The sequence below is a fragment of the Lonchura striata genome, chromosome 2, assembly GCF_050655825.1.
Source record: "Lonchura striata isolate lonStrDom1 chromosome 2, ASM5065582v1, whole genome shotgun sequence".
In the NCBI taxonomy this organism is placed as follows: domain Eukaryota; kingdom Metazoa; phylum Chordata; class Aves; order Passeriformes; family Estrildidae; genus Lonchura; species Lonchura striata.
The window spans coordinates 25,459,743-25,486,072 of record NC_140704.1 but is presented as its reverse complement, the minus strand read 5'-3'; the positions used below and the strand labels follow the sequence as shown (position 1 = coordinate 25,486,072).

At 54.4% G+C, this 26,330-nt stretch overlaps 2 protein-coding genes and 2 long non-coding RNA genes across 5 annotated transcripts in view; 1 reads left to right on the top strand and 3 right to left on the bottom strand.

Annotated features, from left to right (window-relative positions):
* The first annotated feature begins 1,854 nt into the window (after positions 1-1,854).
* DLX5 (distal-less homeobox 5) overlaps positions 1,855-26,330 on the top strand; it is a 48,807-nt gene continuing 24,331 nt past the window's right edge. For both annotated transcript variants that reach the window (XM_085567136.1, XM_077787902.2), the window contains exons 1-3: positions 1,855-2,317; positions 3,478-3,662; positions 3,862-5,083. In XM_085567136.1, the coding sequence (XP_085423262.1) occupies positions 1,963-2,317; positions 3,478-3,662; positions 3,862-4,194 (873 nt within the window). In that variant the 5' untranslated portion in view covers positions 1,855-1,962 and the 3' untranslated portion in view covers positions 4,195-5,083. The remainder of the gene's footprint in view (positions 2,318-3,477; positions 3,663-3,861; positions 5,084-26,330) is intronic.
* On the bottom strand, positions 5,073-9,858 carry LOC146768156 (uncharacterized). Its single transcript, XR_014951429.1, has 2 exons — positions 7,255-9,858; positions 5,073-5,916 (listed from the first exon to the last, which is right to left on the bottom strand). It is a non-coding gene; the product is annotated as an uncharacterized LOC146768156 (long non-coding RNA).
* DLX6 (distal-less homeobox 6) lies at positions 12,055-16,935 on the bottom strand. Its single transcript, XM_021538372.4, has 3 exons — positions 16,101-16,935; positions 14,977-15,170; positions 12,055-13,198 (listed from the first exon to the last, which is right to left on the bottom strand). Exons 1-3 carry the CDS (start codon positions 16,459-16,461, stop codon positions 12,947-12,949), a joined length of 807 nt encoding a protein of 268 aa, XP_021394047.1. The 5' UTR covers positions 16,462-16,935; the 3' UTR covers positions 12,055-12,946.
* Positions 18,862-21,254, bottom strand: LOC146768155 (uncharacterized). The gene is made up of 2 exons (XR_014951427.1): positions 20,278-21,254; positions 18,862-19,734 (listed from the first exon to the last, which is right to left on the bottom strand). It is a non-coding gene; the product is annotated as an uncharacterized LOC146768155 (long non-coding RNA).

Genomic DNA, 26,330 nt, shown 5'->3' with positions numbered 1-26,330 from the left:
CTTGGCCGGGAACCCGCCGCGGCTCCTGAGCTGCCGAGGCTGGGTGCGAGACCGGCGCCCAGCTCCTCTCCCGTTCTCTCCCCTAAAACGGCACCTTCCTGCCCGAACGTGTTGAAGTGCAGTGCCCTGGAATTTATGACACAAATGGGCTTTCCTCCCCCTCTCCCCCTCTTCGTCTGCTTAAAACCCCTACCGTCCCTTCCAACTGGATGCAAACTGGGAGCTTAATAAACTTAGTCTCCCCTTCCCCAGTCATAAGCATATATCCCTCTCTGATTCTTCTCTTTACAAAAAAAAAAAAAAAAAAAAAAAAAAAAGGGAAAATAGAGGGGGTAGAGATATTTCCAATTGATTTAAGTAAGTGAATCATGTAATGAAATGCTTAGGGATTTGTTTAATGTGATTTTATATGAGCTGTGGACATTTCCAAAGCAAACAATAAGTTCAAGTACAACATGCACGGTTGTGTTACAAGTGTTACTCAGCTGGCTGGGAGATCTTCGGTGAGCAAACAGGCTAAATCTGGAGAGTAAACAACTTCAGAAAAATCTACAACTCCAGGTCACTGAAAACAGCCTTTTATTTGTTTTCCTTAGTGTCTAGTAAAATTTGATCCCCTTTTTATTTTTTTGCAACATTGCTGTAAAATCAGCAGGGACGGGCATCACCAGCCCGTGGCTCTCCCCGGCCCAGATATGAAGCGCGTTGCCCGGGACCTGGTGCGTGGATGGGTGCGAGAGAACTGGTGCAGGTGAAGGAGGGTGCTGCTGGCCCGAGTGCTGTGGGCAGGATAGCCCCACTCAGCGCCCGTCGCTCCTATGGGGCTGTCACCCGGAAAGGGGGTTCTTGCGACAGCCTCCAAGTGGAGAAGCCCCACGACGGCCTCACAGTGGTCCTGCCCACGCGTGAGGGTGATTTGAGCTCCCTTCGTGAGGGGCTTTGACCCTGGGCCGGAGGCAGACCGGACGGTGAGCATCGCCCAGAGGGCTTGAGGAGGGCACGTTCGTGGGGCCGAGCGGTCACAGTGGAACTTTGAGGGGCGCCAGAGCTGGCAGGAGGGTCGGGGACTCTCCAGCCACGGGCATCGTGCCACGGGCAGGCTGCTTTTCGGGAAATCCGCGGGGTGAGTGCTCCTAGGCCGTAGGGTGCCACTAGCAGCTCCCTCACACCCCCACGACAGGGCATTATGCCGGGAGTCTCCCGCTGGCTCCGGGCCGCGCTAGGGTCTTGGAAATGCAGGAAATGATGTAACTAAAATTCGAGGTACTTGGGGGTAATAGGGTTTGCTGTATTTAGCGCGGAGGTCCCGGACGTTTCCCCGGGAAAGGAGGGAAACAGCACGGTCAGACGCTAATGGTTATTGTCACCAGATCAGAAATCGAGCTGGGAACCAGGAGCGCCCGGTGCGGTGTTCCCAAGCCATCAACGTAGCCAAGGGGGACCGGACGGCAAATCCGAGCGGCGTGGCTGCAGCCCTCCCCCAGGGCGCTGCGGGTGGAGGTGCGGGGGCACCGGGCTGCAGGGCACACGAGCTGGCCGAGCCCCCTCGCCGGCTACAGGGATGGGGGGAGCCGGAAACCTCCCAATCGCGGCGCTCCGACTCGGAGATTGCTGTTGGTATTCACTTTAAAAAGAGGTTGAATGGGACTTTTTTTCTCCTTTTTTTTTTTCTTTTTTTTTTTTCTTTCTTTCTTTTTTTTTTTTTTTTTTAAGCCAAAGCTTTGTTGTGCTAAACTAGTTGGACGAGTTAGGGTGTCGCTGCTCCCGATTGCTCTGGCCAATGGAACCCGATCCACCCTGCTGTGCGTAAGAGCGCAATTAAGGATTTAACCAAGCCTATGCTGCGCCCCAGCCAGCAGTCTGCCGGAGACAGACACCGCGCCGCAGCCTCCTCCCCCAGACATGTCTGCTTAGACCCGAGCAGCCCCGCCGCCAGCCCCAGCCCGCCGCCGGCTCCGAGCTATGACAGGAGTATTTGACAGAAGGGTCCCCAACATCAGATCCGGCGACTTCCAAGCTCCTTTCCAGACGGCTGCAGCCATGCACCACCCGTCCCAGGAATCTCCCACTTTACCCGAGTCCTCCGCTACGGATTCCGACTACTACAGCCCGGCGGGGGGAGCCCCGCACGGCTACTGCTCGCCTACCTCGGCTTCCTACAGCAAAGCGCTCAACCCCTACCAGTACCAGTACCACGGCATGAACGGATCTGCCGGGAACTATCCTGCCAAAGCCTATGCCGACTACAGCTACGCCAGCCCCTACCACCAGTACAGCGGGGCTTACAACCGCGTCCAGAGCTCTGCCAGCCAGCCAGGTGAGGGCCGGGGGGCCGGGGCGTGCGGGAAGCTCCCGCGGCTTTGGGGAGGGTGGGGGAGCGCGCCCCGGTAGATCCCTGACCCACGGAGCACGGGGATGCGGCTTTCCCTGAGCCAGAATGGAAATTAAAAATAAATAAATAAATGGGGGGGGGGGGGAAGAAAATTGGGAGAGGAAAAAAAGTGGAGAACTGGTTTACTGGTCTACTTCTTTCGACCAGCCCGCATGATCTAAACTACAAATTTTAGGACTAGTGCTTTAGCGCTTCTGTCAGCTGGCCCCGGGCCCCCACGGCTGCCTCCCTCCTCCTTCCCCCCGCAGGAAGAGGGAGAAAATAGCCGAGCCTTGTTGCGTGTCTCAAACTCAGGTTCGCGGTGTTGAAGAAAGTTTCCTTCCCCCTGTGCTGGAGAGGCGGGGGAGGAGACTGGGAGGGGGAGACCAGCAGTGGCGGGGCTGCGAAGCCAGGAGGGTTTTTCACCAGAAAGCATCGCAGTTTTAGTGCTTTACTTCTTTGTAACTTGCTGTAGGGAAAAAAAAAAATAAAAAAGAGAAAAAGAAAATATAAAGAAAGAAAAGAAAAGAAAAAAGAAAAGGAGGTCAGGGAGGAAAAAAAAATAAACAACCCCGTGGTAAAGTCAAGCGGCTGGGGCTTGGCTGGGACGAGTGCGGTCGCGGCGGCGCTTGGGGACACGCCGGCGGCGGCAGGGGGCTGGCGCGGGTGTGCGGAGGAAGTAGCCGATGCCTTGGGTCCGACTCCGCTCCGGACAGAGCTCTTCCCAGCAGGGCCCCAGCCATCCTCCGAACGCCCGCGGCAGCCGCGCATGCCCTGCGCTCCCGCCCGCGCAGCGCTGCGCGCCCGGCAGGATGCCCGGGGCGGGCGTGGGAGGCGGAGGAGGAGGGCCGGGGGTGGCCGAGGCCGGTGTGGAGGGAGCGGGTTCCCCCCCCGTCTCGCCGCGGGGAGCCGGCGGAGGCTGCGCGGAGCCGCCGCCCGGCTGCGGGAGCCCCGGGGGGAGCCGCAGGGGCCCGTCGGGCCGGCGCCGCTGCCCGGCCCGTCCCGCGGGCGGGATGCCGCCCCGGCGGCGCAGGCTGCGCGGAGCGGAGCGGAGGCTGTCCCGAACTTAACGACTGCGTCTCTCTCCCGCTCTTGCGCCCGTGCAGAGAAGGAGGTGGCGGAACCCGAGGTGCGGATGGTGAACGGAAAACCAAAGAAAGTGCGCAAACCCCGGACTATTTATTCCAGCTTTCAGCTGGCAGCGTTGCAGAGGAGGTTTCAGAAGACCCAGTACCTCGCCCTGCCCGAGCGGGCCGAGCTGGCAGCCTCCCTGGGACTCACGCAAACACAGGTACGGCGAGCGGCTCGGCTCGGCTCGGCTCGGCTCGGCCCGGCGCGGCGGGAAGGGCTGGATCGGTCCCCGCGGAGGGGCGGGAGGGCGGCGGGGCGCCGCAGCCGCGAAGCACCGGCTTGCCAGGCGGGCATTAATCGTGTCGCTTTCCCTCCCCACTTCCCCTTTCCTCCCTTCTCTCCTCCCGCCCCGCTCCCAGGTGAAAATCTGGTTTCAGAATAAAAGATCCAAGATCAAGAAGATCATGAAAAACGGGGAGATGCCTCCGGAGCACAGCCCCAGCTCCAGCGACCCCATGGCCTGCAACTCTCCACAATCACCTGCGGTTTGGGAACCTCAGGGCTCGTCCCGCTCCCTCAGCCACCATGCCCACGCACACGCTCACCCTCCAAACTCCAACCCGTCCCCTGCATCCAGCTACCTGGAGAGCTCCACTTCCTGGTACCCCGCTGCCAACTCCATCAACTCCCATCTCCAACCCCACGGCTCCCTACAGCACCCGTTAGCGCTGGCCTCTGGGACGATTTATTAGAGCCTGACCCTTATTATTTTTTGTTGTTGTTGTTGTTCCTTGGACTCCTGTGTTTTACTGTTAAGGAATAATAACGAAAGGAATGCATATGGGAATTTTTAAAAGGGAAAAGAAACAAAAAAGATTAAAATGTGTAAAGCTTGTGCATGTAACTTATTGCATTTCAAAGGAAACCCTTTTTTATACAATACGGACTTTTTTTGGCTCAGCTGTGGACACTATCATTGGTGCCTTGAAATCTATGACCTCAACTTTTCCAGAGACTTTTTTCAATGTTATTTTAACCCTGTAAATAATTGTAGATAGAGGAATTAAACTGTATATTCTGAATAAAATAAAATTATTTCGACCAAGAGAAATGTTTCCAAATTACCCCGTCTTCTATTAATAAGGGGAAAAAAATATAATACTAATTTGCTTTCAGAAAGAAAGTGAGGAAAGAGGATGGCAGCTGGGAGTTCACATTCTGTTCCAGTGCCGTGCAGTGCCACCACAGTCCAGGCATGCTGGCAGGATCTGGCCCTTGCAGGTACCCACGGGCGAGCCGAGGGGCGGCGGTCTCTCTCCCTGCTGGGAAAGGGGCTCCGGCAAGACCGCGTACATCTTATTGCACAGTGCTTTAAGCTGGAGGGAAAGCTGCCCATCCTGATGCGAGAAAGCGAATCTCTCGCCTTAAGCCGCCCTGAATCCTTTCCTGAGAGCAATTAGCGTCGAGAGCTGCACACTCCACAGCCCATCAGTCGCCCGTGTGCGCTCGGCTAATTATACAAATTACGTTTCCGTCAAAGGGAGCCACTAAATAAGAGAAAAGAATAAAATGAGGGCCCCGCTCCCCTCGCTCCTGCTAAAAGCTTGCGGCGGCTTCGACTGAAGGAGGATCGTTTCAGAGGTACTTTTATTGTTTTTGTTTTGTTTCTATACCATTTAGGGAAAAATCCTTGCGTCAAAGCAGTCGCTAGCGCTGCCCATTGCTGGAGGCACGGCTTGGGCGAGATGGCCGGAGTGCTGCCCACTGGCGCCGACCACTCGCACAGAGCGTGGGCTCTCTTCCAGTAGAGAGCAGGGCCCCCGCGGCGGCGGGGACCCCCATCCTAGGGGGCAGCGGTAATTCACAGCCGTGTGGGGTCCGGTGACAGCAGTGAACGTGCCAAAAGCATCGCTGGAAGGATCCCCGAGATGAAAGATGCCCCTCTGGCAACTGAGGCTGGCGGGGAGAGTGCTGGAAGGGGGGGAAGTCGAGGCCTGAAAAGGCACGCTCCTGCCCTGGGGCACACTTACCTATCTGCAGTCTTCCTTCCCGCTGCCCTCCCCCTCCTTTTTTCTCCTTCCTCTCCTGCCTGCCATGTTTTGTACGTGTGCGTGAGTGTGTGTGGTTTGAGCAGTTTTCTCCCCGAAGAAAGAAGCCCGCGTTTGCTGTTTTGTAGCAGGTTTGGGGGTTGGTAAATGTCTTGCAGTACAATAGGCCAGTTTGTTCAGCTGTGTGCTCCCTGCACGCCGGGGAGGGTGCGGGGTGCCGGAGGCAGGGTGGCGGGGGCCCCGCAGCTGCCCGCCCCTGCCCGCTGCCGGGGAGCGGCCGCCCTGCCGCGGTGCCCCGCCGTTCCCCATCTCTGCCGCCGTTCGGGTGACCGTCTCCTTCTCATTTAACTCGCAAGGTTTCAGGGGCTTCCCACGACTCTGGGGCTGACGAAAAGCTCGGCTTCATCTCTTCTGCTCACTTCCATCCTGTGCAAAAAAATTTTTTAAAACTTGACCCTTTCATTTTCTTCCGCTCTTTTCCTCATTTCCCTCTAGACAAGCATTCAACCTGCAGTAAGAAATTCTCCCTCCCGGAGGTCACTTCCCTTTGCAGAAAGGTTTGAACACAAGAGGTGGAAGTAAATTTCCCAGGTGGGTTCACCCACCCCTTTCTTTGAGGAGCTGCCGCGGGGCTGTTGGGTTACGGTAACCTGCCGGGGCCGGGACGGCCGGATGGACAGCGCAGAAACAGCTCGGGAAAGGCGGAATGCCGGCAAGCAGCATACCGGGCAGAAATGGGAATTCACACCGCTGCCGCTGGACTAGGCATCGCTCGCTTCTCCAAGCCAGTCGAGTCAGCTCGGCTTGGTTTCCATGCCGGTCCCCCTCCCTGCTTAATTTCTCCTCCTCCCAAAGCGGGTTGGTGTTGGGCAGGTCGGGAGAAGCCTGGTATCCCTCCCCTAGAGAGGATAAGAAATGCCCTTGCCAGGGCTCCCCGTCGCGTGTCCCCGACCTCGATGAACATTCAGAGTCTACGGCCGCCCGCCCCTCCGGGAGCGCCCCGGGCCGAGGGGGATGCTCGTGTCCCCTCTGTCCCCGCACACACAGGCAGGCACACCCCGGCACCTCTTCCCGCCTGGATGCACCCCCTGGGCTCCGGCGGCGGCCGCAGGGAGCCTAGCTTGGCCAGGCCTCCCCCCTTTCTTCCCCGGGAAAGGGATGGCATGAACTGTCCTTTGTCTGATGCTGGGTTTGGACTCGGCGGATTGCTGGCTCGGGGCTTTCCCCGCCCCTCCCCCTCTTCCCCTCCCTTCTGTTTTCCTGGCGGCCACTTCCATGTGGAGCCGGGGCAGTTCGGGGAGCCGAGAGGAGCCACATTCCTGTGGGTGCCGAGTGGCTCCAGGGCTGAGCCACAGGGCCTGACACACACACACACACACACACACACACACAGGCGCGCAGACACACAGATACACACGCACAGAGCAGCCTACAGCCCCCGCTGCCCCAGATCGAGAGCTCCTGACACTGCCTGTCCCCCTTGGGGCTCTCACACCCACAGCACATCCACCTCCGGCTGCGCTCGCCCCCGGCTGGGACGCATACCGACATCACCCACACCCAGGCACACATAGTGCCCGCCGTCCCCACCTACGGCCGCGGGAAGAACACCTTCCCGCTTCCCCCGAGCTCCCCGCTCCTGCCCGGGCATCTGCCCGCACGGCCCGCGGGCAGAGCCCTCCGCCGGGAAGTGCTGTCTCATCGCCGAGAGCCTCGGTTTCCCTCCCGCTCCTTCCCGGGGAAAGAAAAGACACCCCCTCCAACCTGTCACCGCGGCAGGGCAGCCCGTTTGTCAGGCGTTCCTGTCGCCCTCTTACTCCCCTCGGTCTCCCCCGTGCATTCGCTCCCCGCGGCCGCGCTGCCTGCGCGGGCCTCCGCGCTCTGCCCGCTCCACCGCCGGCAGCGCTGTGTCCCCAGAGTGCATCCCACATGTGGCATCAATTAAAGATTTCTGCCACGCAATTTTGCGACTGACAGACTTTAGGTGTTTCGGTTGTGGATTAAGGAAAGGAGATCTATTGCTTCAGGAAAATCGGGGCGGGGGGGGGGGGGGGTAGGGGGTGTGGGAACCCCCTCGTCTTGCTTTCAGCATTTAAGCGACTGCTTGCAGTAACTCAATAATCTGTTTTATAGGTCAGATAAGAGCCGTGAAAATAGGAAACGCGAAGTTTACATTAAGCCTCTCTTTCTCTTTTTTTAGGGAGAATCTGTATGGCATCAGTTAAATAGTTCTCTTTGTTCCGTGGTGTGTCTATTTATATGCGATTCAGGGACGATGATAAACAATAGTTTATCTGCCTGGAATACAGACCTGATAAATCCTGCCACATACCCACACCCCGGTTGTCTGTGAGAGCACCTTCCACTTAGGCGACCTTCCAAGCCGCGAGTAAAACTCACGGTTCCCTCACCTCCTTAATCACCTTCAGGTGTGGGCCCAGAGTGCCGGCCTCGGCCAGAACCTGCGACGGATTGGACATTTGGCGAAGAAGAGCTTGGGGGCGGCTTCTCGCTCCTCTCCTGCTGCCACCTGCCCCTCGGCACTCCCGGAGAGGCTGTCCAAACCTCAGCCTGGGTTTTGCAGGATGGCTCAGCCAGCCTCTCCGGGACGGATGCTGACCCGGCTTCGCGCTCTGCAGCGGCATCATCTGCCTAGTTGCGGAGCTGGCCCTCCATTCCAGGAGATCCTTACGGTCTCATCGATACACAGCGTATAATGCGTTTTATAGGGTTTTCACCTCGCACTATCCACTGAGCTTTCTTTTATTCTCCTGGTTTTTACTAATGCGCATGGAGAAAAGGGCGCAGAGTAAGACTGCAGGCTGTCAGGAGCGGCTGCGGTCGGGAGAGGCCAGCAAGGGCCGGGGCGGCAGCCATCCTGCCCATGGGGCCGGTCCCGGACTCCTTCTTCTTATCTGGACCCTGCGGTGACACACCGGAGACCAACCGGTCCGGCGGCAACCGCGCTTTGATGATTTAGGTCATTAAAAAATTAAGCGGGTTTGTGTATTTCAAGTCCAGGGTTAATAAAAGTTAATCAGGAGTCGAAAGCCAACTAGCCCAGTGAGTTAACCTCGCTAGCTGCAGGTAGTCCTGTTAGCTAGGCTCTTTTGATTAATTAGTTACAATTGAGTCGGTTCTGTGATAATTTCCCTAAGGACCCCTGAGGACCGGTCCAGCGGGCGCGCGGGAGCGCAAAAGGCCGCCGGCTCCACAGCCCGCCGCGGAGCGCCCGGCGCTGGCATCCCGCATCCCGCACCCCGCGCTGGCATCCCGCACCCCGCGCTCTCCTCCGCCCGGCTCCGAAGCTCCCGCGGCTTCTTGCCCGAAAGTGACGTTCAGTCACCTGAGAGGAGGCACAAGACAATGGCGAGCCCTCTTTTGGGGATGGGTGGGGAGCTCGGGGATGCTTCGGGTGCTGGGGAGAGGCTGCCGGGAAGAGCCGAGCCGACAGGAGGATTGATGCAAGGCGGGAGCCGAACCAGCAGCCCCTGACTGCACATCAGGCTCGCAGTCGTTGAGATTTGGACACGTAACGCTGCAGACCACTGATTTGCTATTTTCTTAATTCCCGCTCTTCTCATTCCCTATGAATCAAACAGTCTTTTGTCCTTCAGAGTTTGATTTGATCGCTACTGTTCACATTTCACTTTTGTATTTTTCCCTCCCTATACCATTACTCATTGAGTGCCCCGTGAAATTACAATCGTACATTTTCAACTCAGCAACCCATTTGCAGTGCAAAAATAGGGTCTAAATAATGGCTGAATTAGCCCTACTGGACAGTTTCAGATGTAACACTCTGTAATAATTATATTGCAGGCTGGATTAGGATGCTATTATCATAATCTGGACGTTTACAATTATCTGTAATTTGCAAAGATGCGCCAGGTCTTGATTACAGCAGGTTTTTTTTATCAAGCTAACCATCACTAAACAGTGACAGTAATAACAGCTAATTTTGCTGGCAATATAAGAGGTGCTGGGGTGTGCAAACAATTTCACACCTGGATGTGCTCACTCAACCAAGAATATAGAGAAAGAGCTTCTGCCCTGAGACTCAGAAAAATATTCTCCACTGCTTCTGTTCAGTACAGATTTCTAGACCCCGATCCTTGCTTAGCAGATTTTCAGAGGGGTAAGTTTTGGGGCTCGCTTGGCTTTGGGGTTGGTTCGTGGCTGCTCCGCGCCCTGCCCGTCGAGGCACGCTCCGTCTTTGCTCCCCCACATTCGCGGTCATTCTCGCGCAGGTGGTTTGCCTCCCCGGCCAGACCCCGACAGATAAGCGCCCCCTTTGCCGCGATGCTGCCGGGGGCGGCAGGGATGCGGCGGGAGCCCCGACGGGACGGGCTGCCGGAGGGGCAGCGCGGGACTCGGCGGCCGGCGGAGAAACCGTGCGAAGCCCGGGGCAGCCCCGTCCGCCCGCAGCGGGGCGGCGGCAGCGCGCCTTTCCGCAGCTCTCCGCGGCCCCGGGCGGTGCAGCCCGGCGGCGGGCGGCGGCGGAGCCGGCGCTGGCAGCCCGGCGGCGGCAGGTTTGGCGCTGGCGTGGGGAGCTGCCGCTGCTCCATCCATAGATGACGCTGTTTCACGAGAGTCTCCCGGGGCGGTTGCCGCGCGAGTGGGAGCCGCCGCTGCCATTCACTCCCACCCCGCTCCCGGGAAGGCCTACCTTTCCCACCTTCTCCCACGCCACTAAGCTAATGGGGCTTTTATTATTATCGTTTATTTGCTCGCTCGCTCGCTTGTTGTCCGGGCTTTTTCTGAGCCTATTTGAGGAATCGCTCGCGGGGGAGGAGGGCACGACGCAGCCAGAGGCTTTCCGGACCGGCACCCACGCGCGGCGCGCAGGGGAGGACGAGCCCCCCGCAAGCCCACGGGGGGCAGCGAGCGCCCCGCTCCCCCGCCGCCCGGGCCCGCCACCGCGGGGCGGGCCGCCCGCGGGGCGCACGCAGCGAAAGGGTTAAAGCGCCTACGGGCCGCGGGCCGGGACCCGCCGGGCCGGGCTCGCCGGGCCGGGACCCGCCGGGCCGGGACCCACCGGGCCGGGACCCGCCGGGCCGGGCTCGCCGGGCCGCGGGACGCGCTCCCCCGGCACCCGCCGCCCTTGCGAGGCGAGGGGGAGCCCGCACAGGGGCCGGCCTGGGGGGGCGGGGGGTGTGAAGCGGGGTTTTCTGAAAGATGCACACAATGCTGTTGGTTTAAATGTATGGTAGCTTTCTCTCCAGTGTCATTTGAATAATTCAGTGAGCCCCACTACCAGCTGTACTTCTGAAGCCTCTTCCATTCTTTTCAGCATTATAATTTTGGTTAATTTTCAATTTTAGGCCCTACGTCTCTGCAATTTGTGTATGAATAACAGAATAATTTTCCTCTTTTGTTTCGCCTTTCCTGTTCCTGAATCTAAATAAAGATGGCTTTTTAGTATTAAAAGTGGAAGAAAATTACAGGTAATTATCTTTGACGGTAAAAACGCTGTAATCAGCGGGCTACATGAAAAATTACTCTAATTATGGCTGCATTTAAGAGAATGGAAAAAAACCTTCTTGTGGATAAAAACCTTAAATTGTCCCCAATGTCTGCTTCAAATTGGATGGCACTGCAGCTGGAGGCTTTGTTCAGAATTGATCCTGGGGAGCTCTGAACCCAAAGTTTCACAGTGGGAAGGGGAAAAAAAGAAAAGAAAACATTTTTCCTAATGTAACAATACGAATGGTAGAAAATGACAAGACTGATCGGTTTTAAAGCACTCTGAAGACTGACTGAGCGTGGAAGTTGCTCAAAAAAAAAAAAACCAAACCAAAAAACACCCCCCAAAAAACTGGTATATTGGTAAGTAGTCTTTGCTTTGTGTCTAATTATAGTGACTGTCCTTTTGCACGACTGTATGTAGCTGTCATTATATGGAGCACTCTGAGGATCTCTATTGACTTCTGATAAATGGCTCAGTGGTTTCAAGGTTCATAATTTGAAGGATGCCCAGGTCTCTAGCCATTAATTCTCGCAGTATGGGGCACCCAGCTTGGATGAGGAAAAGGCTTTTCATTGTCAGTTGTTGCTGTGCTTTCCACAAGCCGGTGCGGCTGAAGCTGGCTGGACAGCGTGTTGTGTGCCTGGGCACCTCTCAGGGCTTTGCAAAACATTCCTGAGCTTGCATTGTCTGCTCTTTGAAACAAAGGAGGGCGCCTCCTTTCTTAATAATTTGGAGTCTCCAACCTTTGGGAAGAAAGACAGGGCTCTAAGCTTTGCCTCGGCGAGAAAGCTCAGCTAAGCAGCGGAGCAGTAAAATCGCAGCAGAAACGGCCGGGTGATTAGGAACTTCGTCTAGGCGTATCTTTGTGGACTCGGTACCTCCTGCCTTTAAGTCGTAGCCTTAAAACCAACTAAACCACCAGCTACCCCACCCCACTTCATCTTTTCTTTCTTTGCTTGCAGATATATGCTTTGGTAGGGGTGTCTGTGCACTCAGGCAAGCTGGGCACAAGGATCCCTCTGCCCGGACTGGTCTGGGGGGCGAGTCGGGGCAGGTGGGGATCCGCTAACGTGAAGAGAAATAGGAGCCAGGCGGGCGTTTTGTGGCTTTTACTCTATATATGAAAGAAGACAAAAACATACAAAGTATATGTACAACTAAAATTCAACAATATATACAGAAAGGTTGCTCGGGGAAAGGTCCCTCTCGCTCAGTGGTTGAGGCTGCCGCCGGGCAGCGCCGAACCTTCCTTCCCCAGCCCGCGGCGGCGGGTCTGGCCGCGAATCCCTCGCTCTGTCTTTACTGCTCGTCTCCGGGAGACTGTCCGGCTGTGTGCGGGTGCGGGTCCGTGCGGATGAGGGGGCTCTTCGAGTGAGAGACGGTGGTTTCTTCTGAGCCGCAGCCCATTACATTTTGAGAAAGCATGCAGATTTTGCTCCGTGGTAATGTTCCTTCCAATCTTACAGTATATTTGCATTTTTTCAACCAGTTCTCCTTTTCCCCCCCCCAATCTTAATTTTTAAAAAATCACTTCTTCTGTCTTTTAATCCTTTCCCCAGTTTGGATTTGGTGAATAAAAATGAAGGAGCTTTGACTAGTCTCTCTTTCATCATGTAATGTCTTTAGCTCATTAAACAAGTAAAAACGGCTGCCATGGTAGATTCAGGTTCTTGTGGGCAAAGTCTGTAAAAAGTTTGTTTTGACGTATACTCCACAGAGAAAGAGGCTGGTGCCTTGGAGTCCAAAGGAAAATATCCTAAAGAGAAGTGTCTTCTGTGCGCCAGAATGAAAATTGTGTCTTTCTGTTCAAGATCAATCGCTGAGGTTACTTAAAAAAAAAAAAAAAAAAAAAAAAAGCCACTCTGTCTCTTTGCCGCATCTACAAGTTCACACAGAGCCTGTTAGCTGGCACGGCTTGGCAAAGCAGGGGAACTTCTTGCCATGTCGAGACGAGGCGTTCTTGGGAGATTATTTCTCTTGGACAATTCACATCATTTGTGGTCTCTGCATTGTGTCTTGATGTGGAGAAGAATACCAGTGAGAATAGCCAGGCATGTAGCTGTTTGGAGGCATATTGACTCCCTTGGCAGAGGCTGAAACGTCCCAGACTGGAGGCAGAGCTGGAGAGCGAGGGGAGAGGGCAGCGGAGCCGGGCAGAGGGTCGCTCTCGTGGGGGTTACTGCCCTGCTTCAGCAGCTTCTTGAATTTGGAGCGCTTGTTCTGAAACCAGATCTTCACCTGTAAACCGAAACGCATTAGATATTAGGCTGCCGTCAGAGCCCAGGGCACAGCAGGGAAGACCCTGGGGGCCGGGGTTCTAATCTGGAGAAAGTCTTGAGGGCACACGCCAGTCGGGTGTGGAGCTGGGGAGAGGGGAAGGAGGGGTAGCTACGGCTGCTCTCGGGCTTTGGATGCAGCTGGAGAGAACAGTGGAGGCAGAGCAGAGTTGGAAAGCGAGAGGGATGCAGGTTTTAACCTGGGACGTTGTTTTCCCTGAGCAGGCCAGATTGTCATTTCCCTGAGCAGACCACATGTTCTGAGGTCTCCTGTTTTAGCGCCTCATTCAGAATTTTGGAGGCCATTTGATCGTTCGGGCAAACTGTTGTCGAACATGGGCAAGCATATGATTTTGTGCCAGGAGACAAGAGCCAATAGACAAAGGGCATCTTACAAAGAAATCGTGTTTCTGAAATCCTCACGATCAGATAGAGCAGTCTATGTTGATGTGGCAGGGGAGGAGGCATAATGGAAACAGGATTGCAGCTTTATATTAAAATGGATTATTAAAGAAATAATATTTTTATTTTCTCTGTGAGTATTAGTATATCAACATTGCTTTGGGTCTCATCCTGCTCCTAACCCAGTAGAACTCCCGAAGAAGGAGCCTGCACTCGATAAGGTGTGCAAGGATCAGGCCCACTGGCAGATCAGAATTATTATAGCAATTATATATAGATAAGACGTGTATACAGAATGTATTTTTTTTAATTAATCAGAAATAGAAAACAAATTCCCCCGTGCATGTTTGACCTCTCAAACTTTGCAATCGTAATGTTAGGGGATAAGCAGGGGCTCTTCTCTAGCTGCAAGATCAGGATTGTGTGCCCCTAAAAAAACCTATGCATGCGAGCGAGAAAGCGAGACAACAGTGAGACAGAGCGTGCATGCTGAGGATACTAAAATCCCATTTGAAAAACCATCAGGCCCATTCCCATCATTAACGTTTGCTGAGTATTTAAAAATCGCTGTCTGGAAGAGACAGTTACCAATGACATTGATAAAACCCTGAAGTTATTTACTAGGCTCATAAATTCACATGATAGCATTTTGCCGGGATTGATCCCATCTATCCATGCACTTCTCCACAAACCCCAGCCTGGTAAGCCTGTAATGCCTCATATGTCTTTCAAGCTTAAATTAGCAGAATGGCACAGCTACTCCAACCACACTTAACTATGGCTTAACCTGCCATAATTTTGTACACGGCTGTCTTTGATCTTCAGATCTATTATCACCTTCCGTACATTTTGCCCAAGGCTAACCACTGCATTTGCGTTAGTCATCCAGGGTGAATTAACTATTGATTTAACAGGTATTTCCTAACGCGTTCCTGCTTCCCCTCTACCTATATGCGTTGCAACGAGGCAGGTTTGCTTTTAGCACTACCTCAGGCCCAGCGATTCCTTGCCTTTGTTTTGTTCTCCTTTTCACAGCTGGGCAATTGCATCTCGGTGCTGGAATTATCCGAAAATATAGGCAATTTTAAAACGTTATGTGTGGCATCAAAGGGGAGCGCTCGCTCGCAGACGGCTGAGGGAAGGGCGCTTTCGGCTCTTTCTGCGGCAGCCCGATCTCTGCCGCGCTTTAGGTAAGTCCTAGCGTAGAGAGATGGGAACCGTCTGCGTTACCTTTCCTACCGTTCCCGACAGAGGCCAAAATGTTTAGTGAGCATCATACTTTGCTTGGCCTTTGTTGCTCGAGCAGGATTTCAGTGATTTGGAATTCCCAGTAATTACCTGTGTCTGGGTAAGTCCTAATGAAGCTGCCAGTTCAGCTCTCTCTGGAAGTGCCAGGTACTGAGTCTGCTGAAAGCGATGATTTAAAGCCTGGAGTTGTAGACTAGAGTAAATGGTTCGTGGCTTCCGAATCTTTTTCCCTTTTCCATTAAATCTGATTTCACCGTTTTCAATCACTGTGGTTTTTTGCTGATCTGCAAGCAAAACAACACAGCTGAAATATCACCCTCCTTAGCTATTAAACGTGGGTATTTTGGCTGCCACGGCTCCTAAAAGCGCCAAAGCCTGTCCCGACGCCTGTTTAACCCCACGGCGTAGGCACAGGCTGCGTCTCCTTACAGGCACGCGCGGCACGGGCTGTCGCTTGGGAGCTACCGGGAGAGAAAAACAGCTGTCTGGGCATAGTGGGCACGCTCTCCTTCTTCCCGGGAAGAAAAAAAAAATGAAAACATTTTTTTAAATTTAAAGTGAAGTGCAGCGCTGGCTTTGCGAAGGTATGCCTCGTTCCAGGGCCATCCAGGATTTACTTGGCTAATTGACTTCGCGTCGCCAGTTTGGTGGTCAGTGAATCACCAGTCCGAGACTTTTAACAATGTTCCCCCCTCCCCACTCCGTACCCCTCCCGTGCCCCTCTGGATGGATATGTACGTCTCCCTGCAAAAAAAGAAATACATAAATCAGACGGCTCCCGAGCGGTATGCGACCCGCTCGCCTGGAAACTTTCACTCCTCAGGTGTTAGCAGGAATTTTGCCTACAGCCGGTCCCGCCGTAACAAAGGAGCGCCGAGTGCAGCCTCTGGCCGCCGGCCGCGGGGCGAGCGGGGAAGGCGCCGGTGCGCAGCGCCGCGGTAGCGCCAGCAGCCGCCGCTGGCGCGGAGGCAGCGGACGGCCCCGCCGCCGGTACCGCAGCAGTAGGCCCGCGGAGGGGCCGCGGAAGCAGGCAACCCCCCACCTTTCCTCCCCGCCGTCCCGCACACCCGGGGCTGGCGCCTGCCTCGGCGGGAGCGGGGGGCACGGCGGGGGTCGTTATGCAGGTGCCCGGAGGGGGGGCCGGGAAGAGGCCCGGGGATGGAGGGAGCGAGGGGAGAAGCTGGCAGCAGGTTCGGGAAGCGGTGCCGGCTCACCTGCATCGTCCGCCCGCGTCTGGCTGGCCGAGCTGCTGTTGTGGTACGACTGGAGGTAAGGGCTGTGCTGCGAGTGGCTCACGTAGGGGTAGGCGGCCAGCGAGCGGTGGTTGTAGGAGCCGGCGCTGCCGGAGTAGGGCGAGCTGTGGTGGTGATGCTGGTGGTGCGGGTGCGAGCCGGCGGCGGAGTGCAGGCAGTGCAGCGGGTAGTGGGCTCCGGCCATTGCCGGCGAGCTCTGCTGGGAGTGGGGCGGCGGCGGCGGCTGCGGCGGCGGCGGCTGCTGTTGCCCGAACTCCATGAAGGCGGATTTGGAGGAGTCTTGCGCGTCCAGCCCGTCAGCCATCGTAGTCATGGTCATCATCAAAGTTTGGGAGGGAGAGCGCGGTGCTCCCCGGCTCGCCCCCCGCGCTCTGCCTCCTCTCTGCCCAGCCACCGCCGCTCCCCTTACCCGCCGCGGCACCGCTGGAGAGGCGGCGGTGATTTAATTTAATTTCTTTTCTTTTTTTTTTTTTTTCTTTTCCGCCTTTTTTTTTTTCCTTCCCCCCCTCCTCTCCAAGGAGCCGTTGTGCGAGGGGCCTCGTTCACTGAGGGAGGGGAGGAAGGGGAGGGCGGTGTGCGGGGTGTGTGAAGGGGGAGGGCGGGCTACTCCCGCCGCTTTTTTGCGCCGCTCTTTTCCTTCATCCCCCTGGCGCGTGGGGTGGGTGTTGTTTTTTTTTTTTTTCTTTCTTTTTTTTTTTTTTAATCCTGGTTGGGGGGGGGGACGTGGAGGGTGGGGGCAGCTGAAGGTGGGAGCCGGGAAAGTTGGGGCTCCGGCGCTGCGACTCGAAGGGCAGGGACGCGCGCGAGTCGAATGGTTCGTCTCCGGAGGGCAGCGCCTCCCTCATTGGTCACTCGGCCCCTGACGTCATAGCCGGCAGCGCGCGCGGTGCCCGCGCCCGCCCCCCTTGCCCCCCCCACACCCGCGCGCGTTGCGCGCCCCGCGCGCGGGTGGGGAAAGGGGAGCGCCGGTGCCCATCCCCCGCACCCCTGTCCCCCAAATCACGCATTCCCCCACCGCACGACCCCCTCCGTCCCCCTCCCCCTCGCCTCCTTGCGCGGTATTTTCGCTGCGGCGAAGCGACGCGCAGCGCATTTTTCCCCGCTGAACGCAGCAGCAGCAGCAGCAGCTCCCGTAATGGCTTTCAAATATATGCAAATGGCTACGTGCGGTTGGCGGTTTTGGCAAAAAGCTTGATTAGGATATAAACGACCCAAGGAAAAAAAAAAGTGCCTGCGCCCTAAATTTGTCTTTAGATTACAATTCCAGTTGATTTTATTTTATTGTCAACATTGTTAATGATAAAAATAGAGTCGTTTTACAGTTATTTTTACTTTCTGGAAGGAGGCAATTAGACTTCTAATCAGGAATACACAAAAATCTCCCATGATTAACTGCAGTACTTTGTTCAAATTGCTGCTATAAAATTCAGAACAATTTGCCTGTAATGATTATGGACTGGGTTTATTTTGGGAGGTGGAATAAAAGTGGATATAGCATAAATTATCCTCTAATTATACACCAGTGTCGCCTCAATTATCCTCTTATCAAAATGGTTGTCTAACTGCCGCATTTAGTTTCAATTCTCTCCTTTTTTCTATAAAAAGAACTTCATACCTTGTTATTATTAATCCATTTATTATTTGCAAGGGGATTTATATCCGAACATCCAGGTGGTATTACCACTTCTCTTTCAAAGATGGACTAGGGAAAGACATTAAGTTTGATCCAGCATCGCGGAGGATCTCTCTCTCTCCTCTCTCTCCCCCCTCTCTCTCACCCCCTCTCTCTCTTTTTTTCCCCCCTTTCCCTCGCTTAAATCTCCTCGCGTCCAGCTAAGCATGAACTCCAGAGACAGACCCCACCGGAGAGGACTGAGGTAGGAAGGACCCTGCGGAACTCGCTAAGCCTAAAGAAATCCGAAAGTTGCTCTAGATGGGGAAAGGGGCTGGAGGCTTCGGGCTTTGAAAACCAACACCGGCACCAGCAGCCGCTGCTTCCAAAACCTCGCGCAGCCCAGAGACGTCCCCAGACCGATCCCAGGTCTTGACACTGCCTCTCACTGCGACATTCCCTGAGGATTGGTTTTCATATTCTGCAGATGTTTATATATATTTTTATTATTATTATTTTTTAACGCGTCGCTTGTGGAAATACTTAGAGGGGTTTAATTTTTCTTTATGGATTTTTTTCTCTTTTTCATTTCTTCCTTTATCTTGGAGTTGTGCTTTCCCACAGCCCGATCATTAGCTCTGGGAAGCCGAAGGATGCGAGTCCCCTCTTCGCATACCGTTGGGGAGGGGGGGGGGGGGAAGAGGGGGAAGGAAAAGCCAAGGGATGCTGTATCGGTGGAAGGGCATAACCCGTAGTCTCTCGGCGCTTGTAGTTCATATGGTTTGTTTCGGGGGGGGGAGCATGGGGGAGGGATGTCTTTTTTCCTGTGTGGCTGGGATGTTCAGAGCCCCCTTGGCCACCCTCTCATCGTTGTTTCACTTCTTGAGCCCTTGGAGTCGGTTCAGTAACTCTGAATGCAGTTGTAAGTGTCTTGCCTTGTTCTCCGGCTTTTAACAAGGGTTCCACTTTAACACGCGAAAGGGTAACCCGATCCAGGCGTTTACAAATCTACAATGAATAAAAATATAGAGAAAAGGGGAAGAGAAAGGAAAGAATTCCTACTGAGACTCTTTATTCATAGGTGTAGGTAATGTACTCAACAGGAACAGGTACATTTGGCAGTTTTATTGCTTTATACCCTCCAGCTTCCTGTTAACATCATGAAGGCGTTTTTTTCGCAGGTGCACATGCTAGCATTTTCTCCAGCAGCAAGAGCATGCATAACAAAAGATGTCAGAAAATAGGCTGGGGAGTGTTTGCAACACGTTGTTTTCTTGTTTCGAAATAATTCCTGCCGCATAATGGATGCTAACCCCGAAATGGGGGAAAGTTGGGCAGAAGAGGAGACCGCTTTGAAATAATACCTTTATGCCGCCTTGGCGGAGGGAATAAGGCGTCTGAGTCAGACAAAAAGGAGAAGAAGAAAAGACAGGGAGAATCTGCAGGAGCTGCTTCCTGCGATAGACGGCAAATGGAGTTGCATATGCAACTCTCGTTCAGCCTAGCTGCCGGACGAGATGCGGTGGGGCGAGCGGGACAAGCAGCGGCTCCGGATGGGGGCCGGGGGGAGCGGCGGCGCCGCGGGGATGCGGAGCCCCCGCCGAGCCGTCAGTGGGCGCCGGCCGGAGGGAAGAGCTGGAAACCCGGCGTTGCTCTTCCCCTGCGGTGCTCAGACATCCTCGTCTGTCGTCAAGACAGTTGACTCCGTCCAACCTCACACCGATAATTTTCCTCAAATTAATTAGGCCCACCGGGGGTCGCGGGGGGCGTGGGGAGCAATAGGGGCCCGAGCCGTGCCCTGGTAGAAGCGGCAATCACAGGAATATTTCTTTTCCGAGGTTCAGGCAGGTCCCGGGCCCGCGCTCTGGAGGTGGATGCCAGGGCAGCCGGGAGGTCCCTGCCCGCTGGGGAGACTGTACTGCCGGGCACCGGTCCTCCCTGGCTCCCATTTGCGTGCAGCCGAGCTCCGTCATCGGCCTCTTTCTGGAGAAATTAGACTTGAATCAATAGCTCTGGACGCATCAGAATAGTGGAGTGCCCATTTGCCAGGGTGGGTGACTCGTGCCCATCCCCACCCCTCCTAGTCCCCTTGCCCTGAAGTGCCTCCGAAAGTAAGCAGGCAGAAGTCACGAGTGAGGGGCGGGAGCCCACGAGGGGAGCTGCCTTGCCTCAACTGAGCTTCCCGGGAGCTGCACGGGGCCGGGCGGGCCAGGAGCCTGGCTGGATGGGGCAACGTGCCAGTTAGGGGCAGGCTGGGGACTGTCCTGAGGCGGGAGCCCCTGTACGGCCTCCTGAGAGAACACGTCCGTTCCTGGGAAAAGGCAGAAGGAATTAACTGCATGCGACCCCCCTTCCTGCCTTCCCCGCTCTTTCCGCGGCCAAGCTCGAGCTCCCGGAGGTCTGGGTTGGAGCCCTGGTCGGGGGCGATGGGGATATGCCCTGTCCACTGTTCTGCGCTCTATTCCCTCTGGACCGCGGGTGCCACCGGGCCCTAACCGCGCATCTCTGGCCTTCTTTTCTCCTTACCCCGCGGTGTAATATTCCCAGAGAATGCTCTCCCTCGCAAGTCACCCTCTCTCGTATGGAGAGCAAGGAGGCCTTTGCATCCCAAATGCGATTAGGGCCAATATCTCTCCACGCCCGGGCTGGCTGAGAGCCGCGGGGGCAACGCTACGCTCCCTTTCCCTCTCCCCCGTCGTCCTCCCCTGCTCCGCTGACGGGCGGAGAGCGTGGCACCACGCACCGGGTTCGCTGTGCCCCAGGACTGGGTGACTTCGTGCGACCGGTCTTCGGTGTCACCTTAAACCGCGTCGCTTTAATGATGTTCGTGGGTAACACTTTCAAAGGACCAAAGCGTGTTTGCGTGGTTTAAGGTCACATTTGTGAGTCGAAAGATGTCACATAACAGACACAACAGTTAGAAGGAGCTGACAAACAACAGGAAACGGGGTTCTATTTTTAGGGTGTAATAGGAAGTTAATGTAAGTGGACAGAAGCTTCCTATATGCCTCCGAGCACCTTCTGTTCCATTCATTCATTCATCCGTTCATTCATTCATGCGTTCAACAACAACAACAGGGGAAAACAAACATCCCCGTTCCGTTTCTTATCCCATCCTTGCCGGGAAGTCCTGCTGAGGTGTTTGCAAGGGTGGGCTCTGCAAGCGGAGTCCCTTTTTCGGGTGGTTTATCTTGTTTTTTGCTTCGTAGGGAGGGGTGCGATAGCTGACGGCGAGGGAGCTGATAGCTCCCCAGGCGAGGTTCCTCCAGAATAAGTGTGCAGGGGCTGAGGGCTGCGCTCTGGGATTATATATCCCTTCTTCCCAATTGACACCAGAGTCCGGGAGAGTGCTTTCTGTTTCACACCGGTCAGAGTAGCTGGAAAGGTCTCAGATAAACTTATTTCAGTAATTACGTTGGTTCGTAGTTTTTTGCGCGAGAAGCCCGCGTGAAGTAGATCTTGCAATAGGATTTTTTTTTTTAAGTGGCAGAGAAATGCTGGGTGGGGCGGGGGTGGTGGGGGGGGGGGGACGGGAGGGAGGGGAAAAGGCAAAGATTAGATTAGTGAGGGATCTCCTGTTTTCTTAGCAACAGTACGGAATCCACAAAGCATTCGAAAGGTGCTCTGGGGAGAGTGGAGATCTCCGGCAGAACAGTATATGGAAAATCTCGAGAGAAGCGGAAAGCCAGAAAATATACCCGCTGGCAGCGATCCGCTCCAGATGCGTTTTTGCGGAGAGGCTCCCTCCGCGGATGCACGGGACTTTCCCCGCTGGAGCGCGGCTGCGGCGGCCGCCAAACGCGCGCCCCCGCCCCGCGCGGCCGGCGCTCCGCGGGTGTCCGCGGCCGCACGACGCTGATGTGCGAAGCAGCTGCCCAGTACGGCTCGGCAGCCGCTGTCCTGCCCTGGCAGCGCAGCTTTGCCCGTTTTATTTACAGCTCCCAGAAGCTCAGCAGAATATCTCTCCTTGCATCTGCCGATGATATTTTTTAATCCCGGTGTCTCAAGCCTGTTTACCCCAAAACACACGTCCTCCTCTCCTTGTGGTAGTATGTGATATTACCATCGTCCTAATAGCAGCTGAACGGTGAGGAAAGGCACCCGCAAAAGGAGGTCACCTCCTCAAGCTGGAAGAGATTCTTTTTAAGGAGAGACTGCGGAATTTGAGCGCTGCCAGCGCGAGAGCAAGAGCAGAGCGAAGGCTCCTCTGGATTTCAACCCACTAACATTATAACAGACAGGCAGGCGTCAATGGCTTTCCATACCGCGAGTGTGAAGGAAGTGGCAGGGAAGCGGAGCGGGGGGGGTAAACCCCAGCCCAGCCTTGCAGATGGATCACACACGCCGCTTTCTATATTGTAGCCTGGGTCAAAATAATAGGAGTCAGAAGGGGAAAGATCCAGAGGGAACCAGCCACTGTCTCTTGTACAGATTTGTAGCGAAGCCTTGGCTGTGATTAAAACCTTACAGATAGATTCATTCAATGTGTGGCTCCGTAGAGAGTCGCAGATTGGGGCTTTTTGTTTGGTTAATGTTTTGTTGTGTTGTTGTCGTTGGTTGTTGTTCCTGATGGGGGGTATGTGTATGTGGGGGGGGGGGGGTGTATACCTGCTTTAAAATGCAATTAGGTTTCAAGCGAGTGGCTGCTCAGCTGGAGGACGGAACCCCCGCGGAGGCCCTGGCCGCCCGCCTCTCCCCGCACCTGGTCAGGTGTGCACCCAAACCCCTTCAGTGAAATCCCGCGGACAGGTCTCTCCCCCTCTGCCCATACGGCAAGCCTGGTCTCGGCACACATGATCCCCGTAAAGAGACCGAGCGGGTGGCTGTACCTCCTTCGCCCCTCCGCTGGGACCCTTACGTGGCAGCGGCGTGGGGGGATCTTCCCCTCCGAGGGCCAGGGGACCTCCCCGAACGCAGCCGCAAGTTTGCAGACCGCTGCCTGTGAGGCTTTCACTTGGCAGGCGTCCCCGCCTGCCCGGGTGCTGCTGAAGCAGATGTTTGTTTTAGCGGGGACTTATGTTGTTTTGTTTTCTTTTCAAATGAAAGAAAAAAAAACCCAACAACAATTAAATAAAAAACCTTTATCTGGCAGAACAAGATGAAATGCAATTAAAAAATAAATCCAAAACAAAACAAAAAACCCAACCCACCACTGCTCTTAAGTGCCTATCTTGGAAGGGCTCAGAGGAGAATGAAAACTCGAGGCTCTTTTAAGTCATCAGAGAAGCTGCAATTTCTCCTGCGGTAGCGGCCACTCTCACCCACGAGCCCAGACACGCCGGATTCAGTCTCGGCTCCCCACGGCCACTCGTGTGCTGAGCCGGTGACACCAGTGGGGAGCGTGTCACCCTGGCTGCGCTCTGAATGTCTCGGATTCCGGAGAGAGAAAGCAAAGGCTTTAATTACGGCAAACGAGCGCAGTGTCCTCTCTTTCAGTCTATTTGCCTCCGTTTATTTTTAGTACACTTCAAATGTCTACACATTTCCCTTGTTGAGATCACTGCAATTATTTACTCTGCCTTTAGGGATGCATTTACCCAAGCAATGAATGGAAATGTAGTAAACACTGCACAAAGTCAATGCAGTTATTGAGGTTTATTTATTAGGAAGAGAAGTAAATATCTCGGCTTTACTTGTTTCTTCGGGCAGACTCATTATCTGGAGTAGATTGCAAGGAGAGTTCTTCACTTATTCGCGTGTAATGAGCTTGCTTTATAAGTTTATCTCGTATCTGTATCTAGATACAGCCTCTTTTGTCAGGGTCTCAGCGGACTATAAAAACAAATCTAAAAGTTAATTTAGAAGGATAATCCGGAGGGATGTATTATCTGATCTCTCTATAGAAATTTAGCTAAGTAAGGTCCCGTATCTGAAAGCGTAAAGAGATACAAACAAAGCATCGCCTCCAGCAACCTGGATTCTGCCCGCATCCACCGTCCGGAGCGGGAAAGCTCTTGACACTGAGCGCGGTTTCACTGGCAGAATGAAACTGCTTTGCCGGACTGACTGGTCCTAGTGTGACCACGGCGTTATCCCCATGCCGCAAGAATTATTATTCTATTTCGCGAGTTGAGATCGCCAGCTTTCTCCACCTGTCTGCCCTGACCCCTCTCCCCCCGGCCATCTCGCTCACGGAATAAACGCAGGAGGAAGGGACTCTGGGGGACGTGGGCGGTAAGAGCACCATAGGTATCTGCGGCGTGAGGCGCGGGAGGTATTCCGGGTTTCTGACAGCTGGATCTGAAACAAATCAGATCTGGATTAACTTGCCTGTTTTGTGAATTGTCTGCATTTGAGCAAGCAGCCCTCACCCACTCCGCTTCTGGCAGGTTTTGTTACACGTGCCTCTATAAATATATTATCCCAACCCTCTTTCCTCGTTGGAGATCTCTGTTCAACAAAACAGAAAACAGAACGAGCAGAAGCGATTTTCTTTTTTAAATGAAGACATTTATAAGTAACCTAATTTCGTATCGTGGAAGTAAATTTCATGCTAGGATATATTTTGCACAACATGTAATCTTTTACAGCCGGAAGACATTTAATTAAAGCCATATTCGGAGAAGCACGGCTTCAAAGCAGTCAGACGACCACATACCTCATTCATATTCAAGATCCGTTCGCGAATTCATATTGTTCTAGCGTAGGACATCGCCCCTACGGCATAACTCTGCAAGGCCTGGGCAGCATGAGAGATAACACAAAGGAGGGCAGGCACGGAACAGCACGGGCGCGCTTTACCAGGTGGAAAGGTGTCTGTTTAACCCAAACACCACCGCTTTCTGCTTTTCAGCTCTCCACATTCGGTCGGAGGAACTCCCAGCCAATTCACATGCACTAGCTGAGGGCTGGGAGGAGAGGGAAAAGTCCACCGAGGATGACCCGAGGTTAAGCATCCCGAGCTGGGTGCTCCCACTTCGTTTCCACACGCTGCTGCCCACTTCACGTCGCCTTGGGAAATACGTGTGTGGGGACAAGGTTTGATCACACGCTTTGCCATCTTCCCAGAATAAGGCTGGGGATCTTGTGGCAGCATTTTGTCATAGAGCTTGTTCCTAGCATTTTGGGCTGGTCGGGAAGCGGTCATGCAGATTCACACACCCTACAGCTAAAGGGGGATCTCTGGAGAGAGAGAGGGGATGCGCCCTGCCGGCACTGTTCACAGGCATCTGTGAACTTTTTATCGCGCTCATACCATTTGAACGTCAAACACACTTTCTCTTCAAGTTTTTGCCCCATCTCCTGCTCGACGTTGAGTTACTCAGATGAAGATCAGGGATCCTCGAAGAAATGGGGGTGAAGGAAGGGAATAGCCCAGGCCCGAGGTGAGAGTGGGGTTCAGCTAGACATCCCACAGTCTGCAGGGCTCAGGTGCCGACTGTCCCTGCCCTTCCCGGCTCCGTTGATGGGACACTAGATCTTTCGCTGAAATCACTGGTAAAACTGCCCTGAATTCGGCACCACCTTGCACTGTTTCCCTATGGTAACTTTTGCCTTAGCGGGTGCTTGGTGCCTCTTGCTTTTCCCTTGCCATTCCCCGGGCCGCTGGTGCGAAAGGTTGGTTCTCGGGGAGCCAAGGAACTTGTGTGCTCCGGGGTCGTGTCAGCAAGCACTTTTGTTTTCTTCTAGAAAAGGATGGCAAAATGCTTCCAATGAAGCGGGGAAAAGCGAAGCGAAATAAACCTACAACAAAATTTTCCCCTAAATAAATCATCTCCCTGTCCAGTCCGAAGCAAAATAAACTCGCAGCAAAACGAATCGCCCCCCGCGGCTGCCCTGCCTCCAGTCGGGGCTGCTTCGTTTCAGAGGGGATAAAATTCAGCGGCGAAATCAAATCAGAAAGGTTCTGGTTAGTTTCCTTGTAGTGGTAATTAAAAGTATTAATTGGTTGTGTCGACAGCTTAAAAAGACAGGTGTTGCTAAAAAAGCGTCATTAATCTTCCAGTCATTACCAAGCGGCGATGGGAACCGGACTGGGAAAAGGAGCCGATTGTTTATGAGGGTCTTTCAAGGTTGAAGAATGGAGATTATAATAATACTACTGCTAATCGGACGACTTTCTCCATTCCTTTGAAAAAATGAAAATAAATCAAATAGCCTGCCTGCACCCTCAGCTAGACCAGGGCAGGAAGTCTCATGGACTTCGACCCGTTTAACGTTAATTTTCGATGCATACGGTTAAATGTGAGGACTATTATCCATTGCTCCTGTCTTCGGATTTTATTTTGTCAGGTGACCTGTGGCCCGTGAATAAAATAAGTTTTACGCAAGTTTTCGGCACAGCAATCCAAACTTCAAAGGCTCTGAGTAGCTGCTTTGTCCATCGGGCAAAGTAAGAGGCACTGGCGTTGCAGCCTAGCTGCGTAAAAGTCAGGGAAGGAGTGAATCCAGGCCCCGGCATGAGACCCGAGCTTTTCAAGCGGGTGCGTTGGGGGTTGTTTGTTGGCTCGTTTGTGGTTTTGGGTTGCTTGGCCGCACCCGGCGACCGCACAGCCGCGGGCGGCCGGACCGAGCAAACTTCCCGAGGGGATCAGAGCAGCGGGTGCGGCAAAGGGAGCGGCACGCCCTTGTCCCTGCGC

Excerpts from the sequence above, each read along its gene's own strand:
- DLX6 (XM_021538372.4), bottom strand. The coding sequence starts at position 16,461 with ATGATGACCATGACTACGATGGCTGACGGGCTGGACGCGCAAGACTCC. Across the intron at positions 15,171-16,100 it reads GACGCGGGCGGACGATGCAG|ATCAGCAAAAAACCACAGTG; the intron begins GTGAGCCGGCAC and ends TTTTGCTTGCAG. Across the intron at positions 13,199-14,976 it reads TAGGACTTACCCAGACACAG|GTGAAGATCTGGTTTCAGAA; the intron begins GTAATTACTGGG and ends TTCGGTTTACAG.